Raw genomic sequence first — 22,862 nt, 5'->3', positions numbered from 1 at the left:
AAGATGTTATAGTTTCAATTAAAATGCACTCCACGGGTTCACTGTCTTGCAATTGTTCACTGCACTGGCCTGGTCTGGTCTAAGGCCTCTGGCTTCTACAATACCATCAATATTGGCATCTCATGCACTACAGCAGTTCACTGATATGATAAATGTTGGGGTGGGCCAATTCAAAGACTTGGATCTGGGCCTGAGAAGTATGTGAGGTGGTCAGCCTTCAGGTTCTCCCACACTCAATCCCTCAGGGCTCACACAACCACCACATCTAGTGCTAGGCAGCTCGACTGTGCTGTCTAGGCAAGGTGTAGGGCCTGCTCTACCAAGTGGTACAGCTGGCGAGGAGCAGGGCCAGCTCTCCTGCTCTCATGAACCTCGGGCCAGGTCTTCTGCCTGCCTCGGGTAGCAGGGTGAGGTGAGAGGGTAGGAGGGTATCTCTCCCATTTACATACCACCACAGGGGAGAACAGTGGTAGGGCCAGGTCTCCCACACGCATATTCTTGGAGTGGTGTAGGGAGGAGGCAATGCAAGTGCAAATCCTAAAATATGGAACACTGCAGTTGGCTAGGGATAGGGTCAGCTCTTCTGCTCTCAGACCCCCAGGATCAGCTCTCGCATCATGGATGCCCAGGGAAAGGATAGGGCCAATACTGCACAGCCATCAGATATTAACATGTCCCCAGGTGGCAGCCCTAACCAGGGATGTCTACCTGACCTTTGGTGGTAACAGACCCCTGCTGCCCAGGGGCAGCACAGGCCAGGACCTCACCACAGTCCCCGGTGGGATCACTGGCCACTCACATCAAGCTGTTCCTTACTACCCTCAAGTCTCCAGGTCTGCCTCTCCTCACTGTACACACACTCTTCGGTTTCTCTTTCTCTTCCATTTCTCCATCTCTTACTTGCTCCTCTTAGAGGCACCCAAGGTCTCTGAATGCCTGAAGTCATCTCAGGAGTGATCTCAGGAGTTCTATTCCCAGCTTGTGCATTATGGCAACAGGCAAGGGTCATTTCAGGTATGGTCTACCCCAATTCATGCCTTCAAGGTGTCCCACTAGTAGGTGTCTCAGGCTAGCTCCCTGTCTAGACTCCATAGTGCCAGTCTGGTGGTCATCTCCAGCTCACTTCTCGCCCAGCCCATCCAAGTGAAGCCATGCAAGGGTACTCTGTCTCAGGCTCACTTCCACCAAGGGCCCTCAGTCCCAAGTGGAGTTTTTCTAATCTCCAGCTTGCTCTGAGCCTGTGCTGCACCAGACTGTTGGTCTGATCAGGCTTTCTTTTTTCAGATGTTCATAGGTTAGAATATTGAGCATAGACACACCCTCTGTTCTCTCTGCCACCTACTGATGCACATGTGACATAGCAGCCATGCCTGCTATGTTTCTAGGGGCAGGTTATGTGATTCTTTATGTCCCAAAAGTACTCCCTTTATGTCCCTACAAAAGTAGTATTAAGATCAAGAAAAAAAAAAAAAAAAGAATGACATCTTAACTGAAGTGGAGACAGCATGGATAGAGGAGACTTTGGAGCAGCAGAGCAGCTGAGGGTGCAGATCAGAAGAGGAATGCTTGTCTACATACTCAAAGCCCCAGGCTCAGTCTCCAGCACCACAAACAACACTATGAATCATTTCAAAAAAGACAATGTAGCTAATGAGGCTGAGCCAGCCCAGACTTGACTTCAGTTTTTGTTTTTAAGAGAAAAGAAAGAAAAGCACTAGGTAAATTCTGAGAATGCCAATGACATCAGCTTTGTCACACCACTTCTCTGAGATCCTTCCTCTCTTTCTTACCTATTGTGTCTCTTTTCCTCTAACTTCCCATCTTCCTGGTTATAATGTACCAAAACTGAAGGCTGCAGCAGACTCGCATGTCCCAGAGTCAGCCCTCACTTCCCATGCACATAGCTTAGAAAGTGTGTCATCCCTGGCATGCTCAAGCAATACCCTCTTCCATCTCCTTGCTCCCAACTAGGGTTTAACCAAGAAATATAGAATTACAAAGAAGAGGGAAATGAAGTAGAGTTATAGATCAATGACTCAAAAATTGGACTACTAGTTCAAAGGGGAAAAACTGAATTATCTAAAAGAAATGTGAAGTCTACCCAGAGAACATAAGCGTGAATGGACATGGGGAGACTGAATGGCGACATCCATCAGCAGCAGGGATGCAAGACATTCAGCAACATCTCATTTCATTTGTATTCTTCAACAGGGCTGACATGCTGCTTAAAGAACCTTCAGGAAGCAGACATGAAATGCACAAGCACAATAAACCCAGAAGAAAAGAGATTCCTTCAGTCTCACAAGGACCTCTGTAAGAAGATCAAAGCTGGCAACTCACTAACCGGTGAAAAGCCAAGTGATTCCCTCTGGGCACAGGTGAACAAGTGATCCTCTCTCACCACTTCTATTCAAAACTGTGAAAGGTCCTAGCTGAGCAAGAAGCAGACATAAAATGCACTTAGACATTAACTTTAGAATAACTTGTTATCTTCCTGAACAACACTTCCCAACACTTCTGTTGGAATGATTAAAAACTTACTGATAGAAAAAAAAAAACATAGCAAACACTGAGAATTTGAGAAAATAGTGACTACATTTTTTTTTAGTTTTATCTACATTAGTGTTGTGCATGCATGTATTATCTGCAAAAGGATATTGGATTGGATCCCCTAAAATTGGAGTATCAGACAGCTGTAAGCTGTCGTGTGGGTGCTAGGAACTGAACCCAGGCCCTCTGGAAGAACAGTCAGTTCTCTTAATTGCTGAGCCATCTCACCTGTGCTGCTTATATAATCTCAATTATATAATCAGAGAAGCAAAAAAGTATATAATCTCAATTATATAACAAATTATTGAACGTGTGATATATTACAGACCAAAGCACTGGATTTTACTCTTCAGTACTTTAGTTCTCAGACATGGAGAGCTAAGTTGCCACTGATGGTCAGTTGCTGGCAGTATGTCAGTGATAAGGATAATAAGGTATAATTGACAAAGAAAATTCAAATTTCACACAATCTGAACACATGCAAAAACATCTGAAATTATGATCTTTAGGCCCAGAGTCCCTGTGTATGTGATGATGAAAAACAATAAATCCTCTCTGTGGCAGTGGTAGCCAGCTTCTGCATTCTGGGACAAAGTCATGAATCTAAAAGCTGGTAATGACATGCATAGGCACTACAACAGGTCACACCTAGTGCTCCATTCCATAATCCTCCATGTCAGTACTTAATAAGGAAGCTCACTAGAAAGGCTTAGCATATACTGACATAGGAGGACATTTGTACTCTGGGGAGATGGCAAACCAAGTCCTTTTCCCATTCTCAGTTCCACTGCAGGTTCACTCTGACCATGTGGAAGACTAGTTTATGACATGCAAGCAGTGGGCAAGAATCCAGCCAGAGGTATGTATGAGATTTAAAAAAAAAAGGCAAACACCTTCAAGATTGCATTCAGATGTGAGCAGAATGGCTGCCAGAAGCCTTCTCATCTTATCTTCTGGCGGATGCTAAATAACAAGACGCCTTAGGCCCATCCCACCAAGCATGTCTTCAATACAGGAAGATTGTTACACTAAGGAACTCCTGTCCTTATAAAAAAGAGATTAATGGGGGGGCAGGAGAAAAGGGAAGAGAAAGGGGCAGGAAAGGAGGAGAGAAAAAAAGAGGAGGAAAGCAGAAAGGGAGAAAGGAACAAAAGAGGGAGGAGGAAGGGAAGAAAGAGGGGAAGAGGAAAAGGAGGGGTGGGGAGAATATAGAGAGGAAGAAGGAGAGGAGTAAGAGGGAGAGGAAGAGAAGAGGAGGGGAGAGAGAAAGGAATTATCAAATGAGTACAGAGACAGAACTAGAGAGGGAGCTGCAAACCAAGGAAAAGAAAGCTTGACAGGCACCAAGGCATAAGATAAAGATTCTCCTTGGTGAAATCAATAGTCTACCAATACCTTGACCTCATAATTTGACCTCCAAGATGATGAGATGATAAACTACTGCTGTTTGAAGCTGTCTAGTTTGTAAGGCGTTATCAGAAGCTCTATGATAGTCTTAAGGTGCAAAATAGTATGAACAGTCTCTTTCCTCAGTGTGTGTATCTTTAGTCCCATTTGATCCTGTAATAGCTGAAATAATACATACTATAACCATATCTCTTTATGGTTAACTAACTGTCCATAGAACTAAGAATATGACATATTTTTCAAGTTTATTAGGTGACAACTACAGTTGAAGGTAATAAGCAAATACTCAATAAGGACAGGTTCAGCATCACAGGCAAAAAAAAAAAAAAAAAAAAAAGGTATTTTCTTAACAAATTTAACACATTCCTATGTAGCTGCATCATTACCAACATCCACATATACTCTTGATGTTTATAAATGACTTTCTATAAGACTAAAAAGTCATACTAAAGACAAAAACTTCATATTTTCCAAAAGCAAAGTGAAATAATTAGAGAACTGAGTTTTTCTCAACTCTTAACAGAAAACTAAGATTTTACATGGGGTATATTTTCTACTATTTAAAATTTTTCTAGCATTCATCCAGTCCTTTTTCATGATGAAGAGCATGCATGCATGCATGCACACGCATGCGTGCACACATAGACACACACACAGAGAGCCATTATTGGGCTAAGAGGTATCTGATAAAACACTTTAGAAACATATCAAATGTCTAAAAGAAAATACAGTAGAAAAGTTACAACATAACTTATTAACACCCACAACAAGTTCTTGAGCTCTATAAAGTATTTGTTAAGAACCATTTCTTAGTGATGACTAAAGGTTGATAAATGAATTCTCAATGCCCAGACAAATAGAAGCATTTATATTATGAATGTGTGTATACATATATACTAATGTATGTGTGTATGCATGTATGTATGTGTGCATGTTCCCCAGGGTCTTAGGTATTTAAACACTTGGTTCCCTGTTGGTGGCACAGATTGGAAGGAGCTGGGGCAACCTTGCTAGAGGAAGTATGTTACTGAAGGTGGGCTTTGAGAATAAAAGTCCTACTACATCAAGTTCATTCTCTCCACTTCATGTTTGGAGTCCAAGGTATGAGCTCTTTTATGTGGCCTCCACACCTGCCACATCATAAGCATCTTCACCACAAAGGACTCTCATGTGCCTTCTGTAAGCTGCCTTAGCTATGGTGTTTTATCAAAGCAACAGCAAAGTAGCTAGTGAAAGACACACAGATGCTGAGGAAAGCGCTCTATGATAAAGAGCTTGTGCTCTGAAAGCAAGAGGACTTGAGTTTGAATCCCCAATACAAACAACATACACAAAAAGCTGGTCATGGCTGTTCGTGCTTCTAACTCTACAACTGGAGTGTGGAGAGAATCAGATTCTGAGACTCACTGGACAGCCAGCTTAGTCAAAACTGCAAGCTTATGGTTCACTGAGACACTTTGTTTCAAGTCAATAAGGTGATGAATGATAGAGAAAGACACTTTGAGGTCCTTTATGGGATATGAATGCATGTGTACCCTTGTGCTCACATGCATACAATCCATTTATATAATCACCACATGTGCAAACACACGAAATAAATACTACAAAATTTGCAAAAGGTAATCTCTTTGTGCTTAGACTTAAAGATGGAGAAGTTTTAGGGAAGTGTGATAACTAGTGCCTGTAACGTGATAACTAGTGTCTATACCATAAAGCTTGTGCTTAGATTTAAATATGGAGAAGTTTTAGGGAAGTGTGATAACCAGTGCCTGTAACGTGATAACTAGTGTCTATACCATAAAGCATTCCAGAGGTGAGAAATGTCATTACCGTTATGGACCCACCCAAGGGATATTATAAAGGACCCAGTAAAAAGGCAACAAAGATGAAGAAGAGAGAAGAAAGAAGTCCTCATCTTTTCACTAGCACATAAATACAACTCAATTCATTGTTGTTATTATTATTACATAAGCAAATATCCATAGCCAATACCACTATACAACAAGATATTGTGTAAGTAACTCAAAAAATATGTACCTTAAAACATTTAAGCTGTGTTTTCAGATTTCAAATTTGGGGGCAGAGAAAGAAGTTTGAAAAGAGAGAAACAGGAAAAAAAAAAAAAAAAAAGAAACCTCACTATCCCTCCCTCATTTTCTAAGTGGTTAAAGAGTATTCAATAACTCCAAAATCCTTTTTATATGCACACCTGGGAAGAATACCAAATCTGTAAATTTGCTCAGAGTTACACTGATGTGGTTTTGAACCAGATGTTTAAATGTTACAGTATGTATATTTTCTTCCTCTCTTCTAAGACAGAAGTAAAGTAAGAGGAATATTTGACTTCACTCCACAAGAGACCTATTTAATAGTTTGGCGGTTGTGTAAGTAAAGGTAGCTTGGCTAAGTCAACGTTGACGACATACAGAATGACATGATCCTAATGAGTTGGAAAATATTGGCTCTCGAGAGAATAGACCAGATGCTACTGAGCTGAGAAAGCTACTGTATTATTGAATTTCATTTTTATGAGGTAAAATTTATTATTCAACCATTACAGTATCCCATATGAAAACTTGCATAAAATACTTTTACAGTTACATTCTGGAAAGTAGATTTGTGTTTTAACATTAAGACATCCCTTAAAAGGGGGGATTTGTGTATCCATTTGATGATTATTATACAACTTTTTAAATCTGTCAATTATTTCCCTGCAAATATCAGACCAGTGCAATTAAAAAGTCAACAAAATAATTAACAATCTGAATAGAGAGAAATTAGATGTTCTTGTTTTCGAAAGCAAACCAAATTTAAATATAACTTTGTATTTTATCTTCCGAAACAATGACAAGAGTTAATAGTTCTGTTTTGGTGACTGTCAAAAATGTTAACAGGGGCTGGAAAAATGGCTCAGAGGTTAAGAGCACTGACTGACTGCTCTTCCACAGGCCTTGAGTTGAATTTCCACAACATGGTGGCTCACAACCATCTGTAATGAGATTCAAGGCCCTGTTCTGGTGAGTCTGAAAACAGTTACAGTGTACTCATATAAATGAAATAAAGAAATCTTTAAAAAATACATTGACAACAAACCTACATAAAATAATGATCCCAATTAATAATACAAATTAAGCACAAACTTCACAATTCTAATACATTGTTTATAATTTACATTTCCAATGAGCCTCAAGAATTGATTAGACTTTCATTAAATAATTTCTAGTGTGTTACTAGATATTAATCTTTACCGATTACTTCAGGTCTCATAACAACATAAAAGTAATTTAATAATAGAAAGATCTAAACATCTTGCTTTAAAAACTGACTTAGTTAATAATTATGATGGAATAATTTGGGGAAAAAGAGCACTAAATCTCTTTGAGTATGAACTTTCCCATCTGTAGGTCTATAACTTGCCAACAATATTACTGGTAAGAAGCCAACTGAATTAATATAGAAGAAATGTCATCCTAAAATATGTGAGCCAACTCAGACTAGTCATGGATATGAATATATACATGAAAAGTATATATATGTATATGAATATATACATGAAAGTATCTGGTATGCACTCCTCATATGATGCAGCTCACTAAAGGAAAATGCTTACAGATAGATATAAAGTATGTGAACAGAGGAGAGAATAGGCTCTCTTATGCTATCATCCCACTGCACTGTCATAGCCATGGACATGTGGTTTGCAGCACCCCATTTTGGATTTGACAGAACCAAGATAACATGAAATGGAAGGTTCTTTGGAAAGTCAGTGGATGGGGTTTTGCTGGGGCAAACACATGAAACAACATGTAGCTGTTGCAGACACAGATAAAAAACTAAGGCAAACTGGAGAAGGAACATTTAGCTGAAGCAGACACAGGAGAAAAGATGTTCTGCTAAAGCAAGCATGTTAGCAAAGGTTTCTCTGCTAACAACAGGCATGTATTGGTCTGGCTTACACTGCATAGTTGAGCTGAATTTGTCAGGACTCCATAGAGAGAACGCACCAAAAAACTTCTGGTGGTGTATTGCAGTTTCTTGTTGCTTCTGCATGCTCGGACTGATTAACAGTGATGTCGGCTGAAACACTCATGCTGACACCAAGACCCATGGAGGACATGTGATGTCTAGAGAGTATAAATAGGACTCAAGGGACCAACAGTGACGGAGGCTGAGCTTGGCCAGCTAATAGGGCTAGCTGTGCAATGCTTGTGGGTCTCAACTCTTTGCTGACCTTTGCTTCCCTGAGAGAGGCACATCCCAGAACTTCTCCTGGTGTTCCTCCTGGTCCCTCCTTCTGACTCAAGCCAAGGCTGAGGCCTGGCTGTCTCTGCTGGTGGTGCTCCTGCTACTGATTCATGTTTGCTATCCTGATTTGGACTGCTGGCATATCCCTGACATGTTTGTGAGTGGATCGAGCTGCAGCTGCTAACCTATGAACTGAACTGCTGATTTCCAGACAACACAGACAGGAGTTGGTCCAAAGAACCTTTCTAATAAACAGGTTCACTTCTCCCATATCCTTTCTTTCCCACTACCTCTGGTAGTGTTTTTATGTCTAAGAACTGTTGTAGTAAATCTCCAACCCAAATAAGACCGGTCAAAGAAAACACAACTCAATAATTATAAATATAAACTGCACGCCTAAATTGGGCAGATTTACCACTACACTGCTCTCTATTCCCCAGCTATGAGATCCCTTATAACTTGCAGTTTTTCCAGGCCATGTGCTTCTCTTCCATTGTCCTTCCACCTCTTCCTCCTCCATCATCTTCCCCTTCTGTCCCCTTCTGTCCACTTCCCCTTCCATTGCCTTTCTCTCTCTCTCTCCCTCTCCCCCAAACTTTTTTTCTTTACTTCCCCTTCTACTGCCCAATCACTGGCTCTAGCCTTTATTTTACAAATTGAGGTGGGCAGAAGGTTCCCCAGAAGTTCTCTGTGTACAGATTCACTCCTCATCTGCAGCCACTCCCAGGAAAGCGGAATTAGCATCAAAATAAGAGGCCAGGGCTTTCCACAGCACTTCCCCCGTTCCCTGGCCAATTAAAAAACTCTTTTCTCTCAGATATAAATTGAACACAAACTATATTACCATGTTGTAATTGTTAAAGTACAAGACAGACCTAACACCCAGTCCATCATTTTTGTTAACTAAATAGAACCTCTGTCATCTCTCCTAACTAAAAGACTTAGTTCTGACCCTGGCTTGTATCCTGTCTTTAGAAAGAATGCCATCTGAAAACCATCCTCTCAAAGTAAAGAGCCTGGGTTGGCTGTGAGACTGTAAGTCTTCAACCCCACCAGAAATCCAGAATGACTGAATTAACTGAAGATAATGGAAGCACAAACCATGGCTTCTAAAACTTGGCCAATTTATATAGAGTGCTGATTACCTGGACAGTCCCTTACTTCAAAATGTTGGAGCATCTGATCTTCAGCCTTCTGGTCCAGGATCATCTGACAGACCTGGTAATGCAGAATTTTTAAGGGCTGATCACTCTGTCTTGGCAGATATAATCAGTCGACTATTCCGCAAGTGTGTCCTTTTCTGGACAGTTATTTTGTCTGTAGATGAAAAGAGGCAATTCTTGCCTAGTGGCTTTCTCACCACAACTGGAGTAACTTCAAAGATGCTCAATTTCTTCTTAGAATCCAAGACAGGGAAGCAGTCAGGAGCAGACAGGTCCCTAATCAAATGAACATTTATGCAGGAATGTTTGTAACATCAACTCTGTGGACTTCTGACGTTTTTGAAAACCAACTATCTATGTAAAGCAATCTGGACTGTTAACTCCTCTCAGCTATTTCTTTCTTTTTTTTTTTTTTTTTAAGTAACTTTATTATGGTAATTTCACAATTAACCATTTTAAGTATTTTTTTATTTTTATTTTATATTTTATTTACATTTCAGATGCCATCCCCTTTCCCCATTTCCCTCCCTAGAAAACCCCTATCCCATGCCCCCTTTTCCTTTTTGCTTTTTTTTTAAAGATTTATTTATTTTATTTATATGAATATACTGTCACTGTCTTCAGACACATCAGGATCCCATTACAGATGGTTGTGAGCCACCATGTGGTTGCTGGCAATTGAACTCAAGACCTCTGGAAGAGCAGTCAGTGCTCTTAACCACTGAGCCATTTCTCCAGTCCCTCCTTTTTGCTTTTATACAATTTTTTTTAAATGTTAATCAAAGGCTTTATAAGTTTGGTAATGCTCAATCAGAAGTGTAACCCAATACTCAACCTAGATATATCAACTATCTTTGACTGGTGGAGACACGTGAACATCTGCCTCCATGCCCCCCTCTCTTTCTCTCTTTCTCTCTCTCATCACCTAGCTTCTCCTCTCCTTCATCTCCTCTCCTTACTCCATCTCTTCCTCTCGGTACTCCGAATTAAAATCTAGAAAAGAGGTCAAGATGATATGTAGCAACATATTTTCCCCGCAAATTGGGAGGAGCTAAGGTGGGAGGAGTAAGGAGAAGAAGAGGAGGAGTAAGGAAAGGGAAAGGGAGGAGTAGGAGTAGGAGGAGGAGCAGAGATGTAGGCACCATGGATGACCACGCATGTACCGAGAACACTCCTGGGTAACAACTTATATCTAGGTTAGTTAATTGGGAAACACCTCCAATTGTGTGGGCATCTTGTAAATTGAGCAATATCAAACATATAAAGCTTTTGATTCATCTTTAAGCATTAGAGTCTCATTTCTCCCGGGTACCACATGGATAGCGGGATGGTCTGGGCTCAGTCCAACCTTATGGAGACAGCGTGGAAAATTGGCAGAGCCATCTCCCACCTGGCGTCTCATGAGTGGAAGGGCTGGTGTCTCTGGCTGCCTAAGCAACCTAAGCAAGTGGCCTGAGCTGGGGCAGCAGTGAGAACATGCCACCACCGCTCATGGCCTCAGGCCTAGGCTAGTCAGGAATATGGCAGCTCTGCAACACAAGCAGATCAGGTGTGCTGTTTTAAAATATTAACACACAAAGAACAGTTTTGGTTTTTTGTCTAAGAATGAAAACAGGGTTTAAAAGATTGATTAAGTCATCTCTCCTAAGTGTTAATACTTAAAAAGGAAAAGTATTCGTATGACCTGACTATGCTATCTAGTTTTCATGCTAGAAAGGAAATTAACACATTTAAGAACCATCAATTTACAAATAGGTGTTCCATCCCAGGTTTGGCAGCTTAAAATCAAGCACATAAAAAGAAACATCACAAAGACTTTTTTTTTTCTCTAAATTCAAACAAAACATAACCAAGCTCTTGAATTGTATTTTTCTCAGCAGCATCACTGTCTTCTATGGTAATCATTTTCTTGCAGTACTCTGTCAATTTAAGGTTGCCTTATCACCCATCTACTCAACTAAACCACTGAACAAGTAGACTCCAAGTACAACAGAACCCTCTGGATTTCCATAGAGTTAACCATTCCATAGAGAACATCTGGGAACATACTACATCTAAAACAAGAAAACGTCATCTCCACTGATAATATGTTTAGAAATTATGAGTGTTAAAACACTATCACAATTTTGAAGATGAGAGAAAAAACCTCTCAGTTCAATGAAACAAAATAACAAAGAACTAAAGATACATCTCACTAGTTAGAGAGCCTACTTCCCTGTGAAGTCTTGCAATCTTGAGGATCAGTGTTTTGTTTGTTTGTTTGGTTGGTTGGTTGGTTGGTTATTGGGTTTTGTTTTTTGTCTAAGAATAAAAACAGGGCTTAAAAGATTGATTATTACACTCCAATTAAGTCGTCTCTCCTCAGTGTTAATACTTAAAAAGGAAAATATTCGTATGACCTGACTATACTAGCTAGTTTTCATGTCAAATTATCCCAAGCTAGAGTCATATGGGTAAAGGGAACCTCAAATGAGTGACAAATGACTCTATCAGACTTGCCTACAGGCAAGCCTGTGAAGCATCTTCTTGACTGATGAATGATGTGGAAGGACCCAGTTCACTGAGGGCAGTGGTTCTGGCTACTATAAGAAAGCAGACTGAGCAAGCCATGAAGAGCAAGCCAGTAAACAGCACCCCTTCAAAGCCTCAGCATCAGATATTGCCTCCAGGTTTCTGCCTTGAGTTCCTTAAATGATGGGCTACAAAGTTGTATAATGAAATAAATCATTTTGTCCCTAAGTTGCTTGTGCCACGGTGTTAATCACAGCAAAAAGAACCTTAATTGAGATTCTGACCAAGGTAAAACATTCACAAACAAGAATCAACATAAACCCGTATCTTAATAAACTTGTGCTTCTAGTTGTCCACATTCAAAATGGATTCATCAACATATCTTCAAGAATCCCACATTCACATACATTCTCATAAGGTCTCATAAATAAATCCATTCAAAAGTAGAAGCTCATGATATAGTTCAACACACCAAAATAATCCCTTGCTTCTGTGATATATACAGTATTAACATAATTTGGATTATCAGTGGAAAACTTGTTTTCTTCCTAGAGGTGTCTGAATTTTTAATGTTTGAAATAAAATATAGTGTTCCACATGTATGGTAACATTGCTATCAACAGTTAAGATGAACAGACTAAGACACATGCTGCTGCACATCTAAGACCAAATGAAAAGCAAAAATCCAGTATTATATTACATAGGCAAGACTTAACACCTTCAGTTACTAAGATGAAAAAAATGGGTTAAATAAATAGGTATACATTTTAATTGCCAAAAAAAAAAAAAAAAAATCAGTAAATCCGTGAAGTAGTACATATATTATTATTGAATATCTATTTCCTTTTAACAATATGATTTGTATCATCTCATAACTTAGTACTGGTCTCTCATCATTAATTGTCTGAAATTCTCATTATCATAAAATCATGTATTTTTAGATATCAATTTGAAAAAAGACCAGCTTTTTGTTGAAAATGCTTAATTATAAGAATAGTTTGTACATATATATTTTAATAGTGACTATGAACACTGTCCATTTTCCAAAGGGGCATAAAAATCAACACTGCATTTTCTATGTGAGAAATTATAGAATTCTAAAAGCAGTGCATTAGTTACTATAAAAAATGCTTTCATTTTCTTTCCTTTGAAGATACTAAATTTTCTCCTCTTTCTTGTCCAGACATGATGGACATCCTCTTAGTTATTTGTTTGGTTTTTGTTTGTTTGTTTTTCATAACAGGATTTCTTTGTGCAGCACTAGCTGGCTTGGAACTCACTCTGTAGGCTAAACTCACCTGCTACTCAGAAATCCACCTGCCTCTACCTCCTGAGCACTGGGATTAAGCTGGGATTACCACTACCTGGCAAGAAAGTAAAAACCTTCCTTACTCAGGCTATGAAGTTTAAATGCAGGCCTTTTATGAGGTGAATGCCAATCCCATCAAAGTAGGGCTTCCATGACTCAGTGTCTCCATAAAAGAGGAGAGAGGCTTGGTGTGGCTGCACATATAATCCCAACCCTCAGGAGGTAACAGGCATAGAATCCCAAGTGTGAGGATAAAGACAACAGCAAACAAATGTCCTCCCTTTCTATTGCCATGGGATGGCGTCCACTCGGGAATGACAGGCCCCACCCCCACTCCTCTTCTCAGACATCTAACCAGAAATTACTCTATACCACACAACTTATGAAACTTTCTCTAAAATATATTATATTTAGGCCAAAAGAACAAATATTAACCAATACAAAAATACTAAAATAAATTCATGATAATTATTGTATCATAACTGAATAATATAAATAAATAGCAAAAGAAACCAGGAAAAAAAAAAAAAAAAAAAACCTCATGGAACTGGAAGAATTGACTTTGGAATGACAAGAATGACACTGTAAAGATCACAGAAGAACCAAAAAAATCATACAATCAATTGGAAATACAACCAAAACAGCAAAGGTGGGTCACGTCTTTTATGGACGTGAATAATTATGCTTACAACAGAAAGAACACAACTAATTAGCATATCCATGTAACTAAGGTCTTAAAAATATGAAAACATCCCAAACCCAGAACATGAAAAGACGTAATAAATGGCAAAAAAAAAAAAAAAAAAAAAAAAAAAAATCAGGGGGCTAAAATACGAGTTAAAAAATAATAATAAGCAAGACTGACAAACTCTTAGCCAAACTAACAAGATGGAATAGAGAAGACAAATATTAGAGAAGAAACAGGGTACATTACCACAGATACAAATGGAATGTAAAGATCATTAAAGAATATTTAAAAAACTAGTATTTCAATAAACTAGAAAAACTAAAAGGAAAGGATAAATCTCTAGGTATATATGACCTACCAAACTTAACAGACACCAGTACACTGTTGTGCACTGTAGAGCATTATTCATAATTGTCAGTTTAAGAGAGTCAGTCTAGATGCCCAGGAAATGAGGAGTGGCTTGAGAAAATGTGGTATAAGTATTAGTCAAGTAAACATCTACTTTCACGGGAATATTCCTTAAGTTGAGCACATTAGACACAGAGAATTGAATATTAGTCATCTCTACAGCACATTTCCCTTACGAGAAAAAGTGTGTTCTTACCTGTCGTTTGGAAGACTTCAGTCATCAAAGCTTCATTTACTGTTGAAGAGCTGATATTTCCAATATGAGACCAACTCTGATATATTGCTTGCAACAAAAGTGTCTGTGCTCTTGTAGCTTGAATTGTGAGATTTGGGAGCTCAAAAATACCCTCAGTTACAACAGTCTGAGATCTTTTGGCCCTATACATGAAAGTAAAAAGAAAAATAATAAAAATAAGTAAGTAAATAGTGTTTACATACAACATACTTGGGGAATTGTGCTGCAAACGGGGGAAAATGTACATGGTTTGTATGTGTAGCATGCATGTGCATGCACACTCATGTATATGTTCATATATGTGCACACATGTATACATGTGTATGGATAGTGAAGATGGGAGCCAATAACACGTATCTTCCTCAATTGGTCTATACCTTATTTTCTGAGACAGATCCTCTTACTGAGCCTGAAACTCACCAATTTAGTTAGACTGGCAGGTACCCAGGATCCTTTTATCTTAGCCTCATCCCCATCCCACTCCCCTCAGGGAAGATGGATTACACAGATTCATCACCATATCCAAAACTCAGAACCTCATGCACAGAAAGCACTTTACTACCTGAAGCATCTCCCCATACTCCTCAATTTTTTCTTAATTTTGAAAATGTTCTGAAATTCAAAAGGGATTATAATTGCCACATTATAAAAAAAATTTTAAAACACTGAATTATATAAATTATTAAAATGCTAAATTTTGCTTTAAAGGGAAGGGGAAAAAATCCCCTATAGCATCCTAGCAACATGGCTCCAAATGGCCATTGCCCTCCCTAAGAAACACAAACTCACAACAGATATAAGAAGATAAACACTACACTGGTCTACCTCTATTGGCATGCCAGAAATGAAATAGACAACTACATATTAAGACAGACACCACAAGTTCCCCACAACATTCCCACATTCATTAGCATCAAAGAATTCTCCCTAAATTTACCCTTCAATCTATAATCCTGATCATGCATTAAAGGGAATACACTAGGAGATAAATGTACAATGCACAAAGCATTATTTACACCAAATAAGTTAAACTGTACTGGTCAGAACAATGGGAGAATAAGAAAGTCAGACAGAATTCACAAAAAAAGTATTTAATTCTAATGTGAATCATTTTCTAAATCCCTTTTCCCCTTTCCTGACAGTTTCAAAATGGACAACTGCTTCTCTCTACTACTTTCTCAAATTTCCATTTGTATTCCTGAAAAAATAAAAAGTTCTACAACTACTCCCACTAATAAAAACACAAACAGCTGGGACATCTACGTGAACCTGTGTCAGGAACCTAGACGCCACACTTTCATCCTGACATAGCATTGGGCACTGGAGTACAGCAAGAGCCATGATCTTAAAAGAACCTCATTGCTGGAAGCTGAAATTACAGAGGGATACACTGTACAAGTGAGACTTTTTATCTCAGAATAAATTTAGCTACTTTATATAGTATTTTAAATTTCGAACCATCATATGTTTAATTTATAACAATGGATTACATTGGTATAAATTAAAACATATCCATAGACATATTTTAAAAGATTTATTGTGCATTTAAGAATTTCCAGAGGTTAGAGAATTTTATTCTTCAGATTTATTATCAAAGAAAATACATTTTACATATTATTATTCAATAGTAAACAAGATAAGTTTGCCATATATACCTAAATTAAACAAACTTAAAATGATTTAGTAACACAGAGTAGCTGATAGAACATTCCTACTATTGTTGATGTAACTCTATCAATAAAGAAGCTTTTCTTTCTTTTGTCAAAGTTTAAATTATATTTCACCAGTTAGCAAGCTAGGTAAGTAATAAATGCCATGTTTCTATTATGCATTTCATTGAGTCTTAACGTTATGCTATCTTAGCTACAGAAAATTTTTAAAGATCAATAGACTTTACAACTTAAAGCTACTTGGGGGACTCATTAAAATGTCAGTGAAAATACACAATAAAAGTGTGACTTTTCCTTGTGATTTATACTACTGCATATTTATTTAAAACAAATAAGCTCAATATAAAATAACAGTAAAATATCTAACAAATTCTAGACTTGCGTTAGAATATCATCAAGTTGCATTTTAATAGTAATGTTAGTCATTTATTTGGCAAATGTCTTGTGCACATATTTGGAAATCTTGGTCTGAATATGTTCATTTTATGGAATAGGTTTAGAAACTATCAACCCAAACATTACTCTCTAGGGAAAAATAAATCCTAGTGTAACCAGTGAGATAAACAACTCATTAAAATTCAACTTGGACAAACTCCAGGATAAATTGAAGGAAGTAGAAACAAGTAGCATGGTAGCAAATACTTTAAATAAATATACCCTAATTACAAGTAATTTAAAAGAATATGATTCACCATTTCCTGGCAAAGCACAATACAGAGGCAATGAAATTTCTCTGCCAATATAAAATTTTTAAGTTTTTAAATTCTTGTTTTCAATACATAAAAAGCCAATCCAGAAGTGTAGATCTTACTACTGGATGCAAAGAAATAAAACAATCTACTCAACTTCCTACAGATACCATAAAATGTCTGCCATACGCACACGTCAGGAACGATCACCCATTCACTTTAAGACACACTTTATAGCAATTGAAAAAATATTCTGGCAACAGCTGGATCTAAAGACTCACATAGAGTTCCAAAATGCAAAGCTTAACAATTTAGAGCAGTTCTCAAAATGTATTTTTGTTATTGCTCATATTTTGTACAATAAAATAAGATTAGGTCATTTTTTCCAAAATAGAGTTAATACAAAATCTTACTAACTTATGAGACCAGTTAAAACATGGAAAACTGTGGGGATATATATATGACATAACACTTTATACAAAAGTAAAGCCTTTTAAGCACTTTTTAAGAATTAAATGATAGGTTAGGTAAAAATATATACTCTCTACTTCCAATCCACTCCCCTATAACAGATAACCATTTTCCAAAATGAACATACATGCAAGCCTCGTGTACCAATCCTGTGCATTACAATGCCAACTATAAGTTTGCAGTTAGATGAGCCTGTGCCAACCCACTTCCTCTGACTAAACTACATTGGAGTTAGAATGTATACTGTCCTCAGCTGCTCTTGTCAATGTTGCATGGTGCTGCACTACAAATCAAAGTTCCTGGGCACTGCATCTGAGCATCCTGTGCTAGCTAAGTTACCACTGCTGCTAACTGAGAACACTATAGCCATTACATCATGGTATATTAAGAAATGAAACACTTTATCAGCCAGATGTGCTCTGGCCTGACCTACATAGTGAGTTCCAGGCCAGGGCTATAGTGACAAACACTATTTAAAAAAAAAAAAAAAAAAAAAAAAAGGAAAAACTTTTGGGAGCCAACTTTTAGCAGAAAGCGGCTATCAGCTTTGCAGCCATCTCAAGCCATATACCCTGACATGAGACTTGTTTCTCAACAGCCTACAACAGCTGATATCCCACATATTTTGTTTTGCTGTTTACTGCCCCCAGCTGCAAGGCGCACGTGGTATCCACACCCGCAAGGCATGCGGTTCACGTGCTGTCCACGTGCTATCCAGGCCATACATGCCTGTAAGGCGCACGTGGTGTCCAAGCCTGCAAGGCGCAAAGTGCACGTGCTATCCACGCTATAGACGCCTGTAAGGCTTACGTCATATCCACACCTGTAAGGCACGTGGTATCCACACGCCTACAAGGCACGTGGCAAAAGGGTATAAATACCTCAGAATTCCCTTCAATAAAAGAGACTTGATCAGAACCTCTGTCTTGTCTCCATTCTTCTCGTCTCTTCCCCTTAATCCCCACTCTCTCTCTCACTAGACCCTGACCTGCAGACCAAAGTGGCAGCTTGGGCCGGGAAACAGTGGCCACCAATCGTGGAATGGAGAGGGCCACAACAACAAAAAAAAAAGACAAGACTTTATTCCTGGAGAAAGAATAACTCAGGGCAGAAAGGTACAAATAGGCAGAGAACAAAGAAATGATGAAGTCTGATGGAGGAAAAAAAAAATCAACCAACTAAAAGGACTTAAAAACCTGCCATTAGAAAAACTGTTATTTTCATAATATATGCTAAGAAAAATAACTATTACACTGTATAATTTTAAAGATTCATGATAGACTTTACAATAGGATAATCTTAATGTAGACAAACATCACTATAAACTGTACAAGTTGTCTATGCAAATAAAAATAGAAATCCCAAAATTTTAATTTGTTAGTAATATATAAGTGGGAAAGTATAATACAAATATCTTCTTATCATAAAATGTGGACCAAGAGCTTTCTCTTGTAAGATATTTATAATTATTGTTATAAATTGGATTTTAAAAGTCTAAATGTTCATTTACTGATGACTGTAGAAACAAAATATGGTCTATCCACACAGCACAATGCTGTTTAAAAACACAACAATGAGGTACTATCATGTCACATGGTTAAACTTGGTACAAAGAGTACACCCTGTAGAGTCCAGAGGTAGATGGGAAAGATATGTCTATAGATCTCGGAAGTAAACCTACAATTCTCTTCAAATTAACATGAAAATGAGCTTTAAGATAGCACATAGCATCACCTGGGTATGATGAGAGTCTATGGAACATTTATCAGCTTGAAAAAGGAAGTTAAATTCACTCAATTCTATATGTGAAATAATTACCGTCTATCTGGGGATTTGCAATTTTAGTCAGTCCTAATAATGACTACAATTACGCTTACTAAGTTTTAATAGTTTAAATTCCAGAACTGAGTGGCAGGTTTTTCAGATCTTGTTACAGTTGCTGCTTTCATAGACATGAAGAGAATGTCTTTTCAAGCCAGTGCCCTTTCTTCAACTTCAAATGTACATAGTCTTTTATCATGGGAACACTATAAATACTGGCATTTTAAAACTCATGAAAATTAATAATTGTAGCAGAAGTTTTCCTTTTCCAAAAAAGCTGAAGTCCAGAGGCAGCTGGTTGTGTTACTTTGTTCATTTGAATGTAAATCTTTGTTCAATCCACCAACTTTAAAACTTATATTTAAAATTTAACCATTGTTTATGATGACTGGTTTCTTCCTAAAGGCTCTAATACCCAACTATAACTTATTGGCAGTTAATGTTTACTAAAACAAGCTGAAAAGAAAATTTACTTAAATAAATATTCTAAAAATTGAAGCAAAAGGAAAAAAGGAGCTATATGTCCTCAAATTCTTGTTTAAAGAGGATAAACCAGGGTTAGAAAGATGGTTCAGCTATTAAGATCACTGAGTGAGAAAATGGACCCCAGACAGAGTTATTAAATTAACAGGCTGACAAGCCAAGGACAGATAAGATTCTGCACAGAGCTTTTCCAATCTAAGACAGAAGTGCATCGCTTTTCATAATGCATATTCCACGACAGGTAAGGAAAGCATTCTTGTAAGAATGACCTAAGACAGGCTCAGTCTTGTTAATGAAATAAAAAAGGGGGGAGAAGTGGAGAGCCTTTGAGGCTGCTTGGCAAGCATCTGACATGCGCCAACAACAAGGAAATGGGCTGCTTGGCAGGAATATGATATTGGTCAAGGACTAGGAAGTAGACTTCAGGCAGAAATCTGACATTAGACTAGAATAAAGAAGTAATTTCAGGCAGGAATCTAAATCTTAGGCTAGAACAAAGAAGTAATTTCAGACAGGAATCTAAATTTTAGGCTAGAACAAGGAAATAAGCTTCAGACATGAAAATGACCTTGGGCTAGAACAGGGAAGTGGGCTCAGATACTTTGGTCATCCTGGTAAGTCCTTAGAAACAGTGATCATGGAAGTGTTACCATAATTGGGTTTAATGCCTTGCTTTTTCTTTGGCTATTTGTGTTTATTGTATTGCTTGTTCCTTGACTATTTACTTCTATTGTATTGCTAGACCCTCAACCTAGAACTGACCTTAATGCATGCATGTGATCAAAATGGTATAAAACCATAAAGGAGAAGCGGGGGATGAGATGGGGGTTCTAGGGAGGTGAAATGGGGAAAGGACAAATATGGAAAAGAGCCTGAGGGAAAGGGGGTCGAGTGACAGGTCCAAATTGGAAGCCAGGTTAAAGGGAGGCCCAAAGAGCTGACACTATTACTGATGCTATGGTGTGCTTACAAACAGTAACCTAGTATGACTGCCCTCCAAAAGGCCCAAAAAAGCAGCTCAAAGAGTCAGAAGCAGATGTTTACACCCAAGCAATGGACATAAGCTGGGGATCACTGTGGCCAAATTGGGGAAAAACTGGAAGAAGCTGAGGAGGAGGACAACCCTGTAGGAAGACCAGCAGTCTCAACTAACCTGGACACCCGAGAGACCCACTGAGACACTAACCAGGCAGCATACACCAGCTGATAAGAGGCCCCCAACACATATGCAGAAGAGAACTGCCGGGTCTGGACTCAGTGAGAGAAAATTCACCTAACCCTTGAGAGACTTGAGGCCCTATGGAGTGGGGAGGTCTGGGTGGGAGACATCCTCTTGGAGATGGGGAGAAGAGGATTGGGGGGGGGGGTTAGGTAGGTATAGTCAGACAGTAGATCAGGAGGTGCATAAAAACTGGACTATAAAAAAAGATTAAAGAATTAAAAAAAAGAGCACTGGCTGTTCTTCAAGAGGATTTAAGTTCTGTTCCTAGAACCCACATGGTGACTTACAACCATCCATAACTCCAATTCCAGGGAGTCTAAAGCCCTTTTCTCGGTTCTGTGGGTATCAGGCACACAAGCAGTACATAAGACATTCATGCAGATAAAGCATCCATGCACATAAAAGTAAAATAAAACCAGTATAATTATAAAGAATCTCTTCAATCTCTGTCTATCCTACTGAACAAACATTTAACTATGTGGGTACTGTCAGTTTATATTACTATAACACTCTCATATCTCCTAAACATGTTAGGGAGAACTTCTAACATGATAAGGTAAATGCCTGTTTTTTCACACTGGGTTATTCAAAACATTTTCCATAAATATCTGGGATAATTTTTTAAATTATAAATGTTCTAACAGCCTGACTATACCTGATGGTAACATAACTTTTGTAATATTTCTCAAAATTCTTAAAAAGGAAAAGAGAAAGAAACAAGAAAATAATTTCAAATTAGATACAAAAAAGCAATCTATACTGTACTAGTTTAAAGTAGTTTAAGTTTTAAATCTGTTTAAAGTCCCCTAAATAAAGCTGGGCATGGTGATTCATGTCTATAATCTCACACATGGAAAGCTGAGGCAGGACTCCTGCCAATTAGAGTCTAGCCTGAGCTACAGAATTCAAGGCCAGTCTGGACTAGAAATGAGACCAGGTCTCAAAAGAAAACAAAAGCAAAACAAACACACCAACCCTCTTAATTAAAAGAATGAGTTGACTGAGCACAAAAACCCTGCCTAGAACTGTTCATAGCCAACAACCCTAAGGGTCTAATACTCCACTGGCATGCATTAAGCTTCCTAGAGGTAAGTCTGAATAACAAAAAAAAAAGTAAAATAGTAGGGAATTATGATTATGTATATATACACACACACACACACACACTCACACATACACACACACACACACACACACACTACCTACTCTTGTCTTTTCTCCTTCAATTCTCTGGAAAAGGAAATGGGATTCCTACTCATTTTACACTGGCCAAAGAACACTAGTTTCCATTGCCATTTCTTTAGGACATAGCAAGAGGATCTCACATATAAATGAAGTGGCCCTCGTCATATCAGAAAGCAGCCAGTGCTGTGGACTGCTGTCGATACACAGGTGAGGGCAAGTGTAATATAAAACTAGGTTCCTCAGAAAAATTGGACACAGTATTACCTGAGGACCCAGCTATACCACTCCTGGGAATATACCCAGTAGATGCTTCAACATATAACAAGGACACATGCTCCACTATGCTCATAGCAGCCATATTTATAATAGCCAGAAGCTGGAAAGAACCCAGATGTCCCTCAACAGAGGAATAGTTACGGAAAATGTATTACACTTACACAATGGAATACTACTCAGCTATTAAAAAACAATGACTTCATGAAATTTGTAGGCAAATAGATGGATCTAGAAAATATCCTGAGTGAAGTAACTCAGTCACAAAAGAACACACATGGTATGTACTCACTGTTAAGTGGATATTAGGAAAAGAGCAGAGAATACCCACAATACAACTCATGGACCACATGGAGCTCAAGAGGAAGGAAGACCAATGAATGGATGCTTCAGTCCTACTTAGAAGGGAGAACAATATAATCAAGGGAAGTAGAGGGTGGGAAGGACTTGGGAGGAAGAAAGGAAGGAAAAGAGAAAAAGGTGCAGAATCAGGTATGGGAGGAGATGGAGGAGATGTACAGGGGATCAGAAA

The 22,862-nt window shown here is 38.3% G+C and overlaps 1 protein-coding gene and 1 non-coding gene across 8 annotated transcripts in view; both read right to left on the bottom strand.

Moving 5' to 3' along the window:
- Nucleotides 1-22,862, bottom strand: part of Vps13b (vacuolar protein sorting 13 homolog B) — a 567,993-nt gene that overhangs the window by 440,652 nt on the left and 104,479 nt on the right. For all 7 annotated transcript variants that reach the window (XM_076911259.1, XM_076911261.1, XM_076911260.1 and 4 more), the window contains one exon: nucleotides 14,478-14,659. In XM_076911259.1, the coding sequence (XP_076767374.1) occupies nucleotides 14,478-14,659 (182 nt within the window). The remainder of the gene's footprint in view (nucleotides 1-14,477; nucleotides 14,660-22,862) is intronic.
- LOC117719433 (small nucleolar RNA SNORA17) lies at nucleotides 1,259-1,392 on the bottom strand. The gene has a single exon (XR_004608165.1). It is a non-coding gene; the product is annotated as a small nucleolar RNA SNORA17 (small nucleolar RNA).

This window comes from Arvicanthis niloticus, chromosome 13 (genome assembly GCF_011762505.2).
Source record: "Arvicanthis niloticus isolate mArvNil1 chromosome 13, mArvNil1.pat.X, whole genome shotgun sequence".
In the NCBI taxonomy this organism is placed as follows: Eukaryota; Metazoa; Chordata; class Mammalia; order Rodentia; family Muridae; genus Arvicanthis; species Arvicanthis niloticus.
This window is presented reverse-complemented; position numbering and strand designations above follow the sequence as displayed.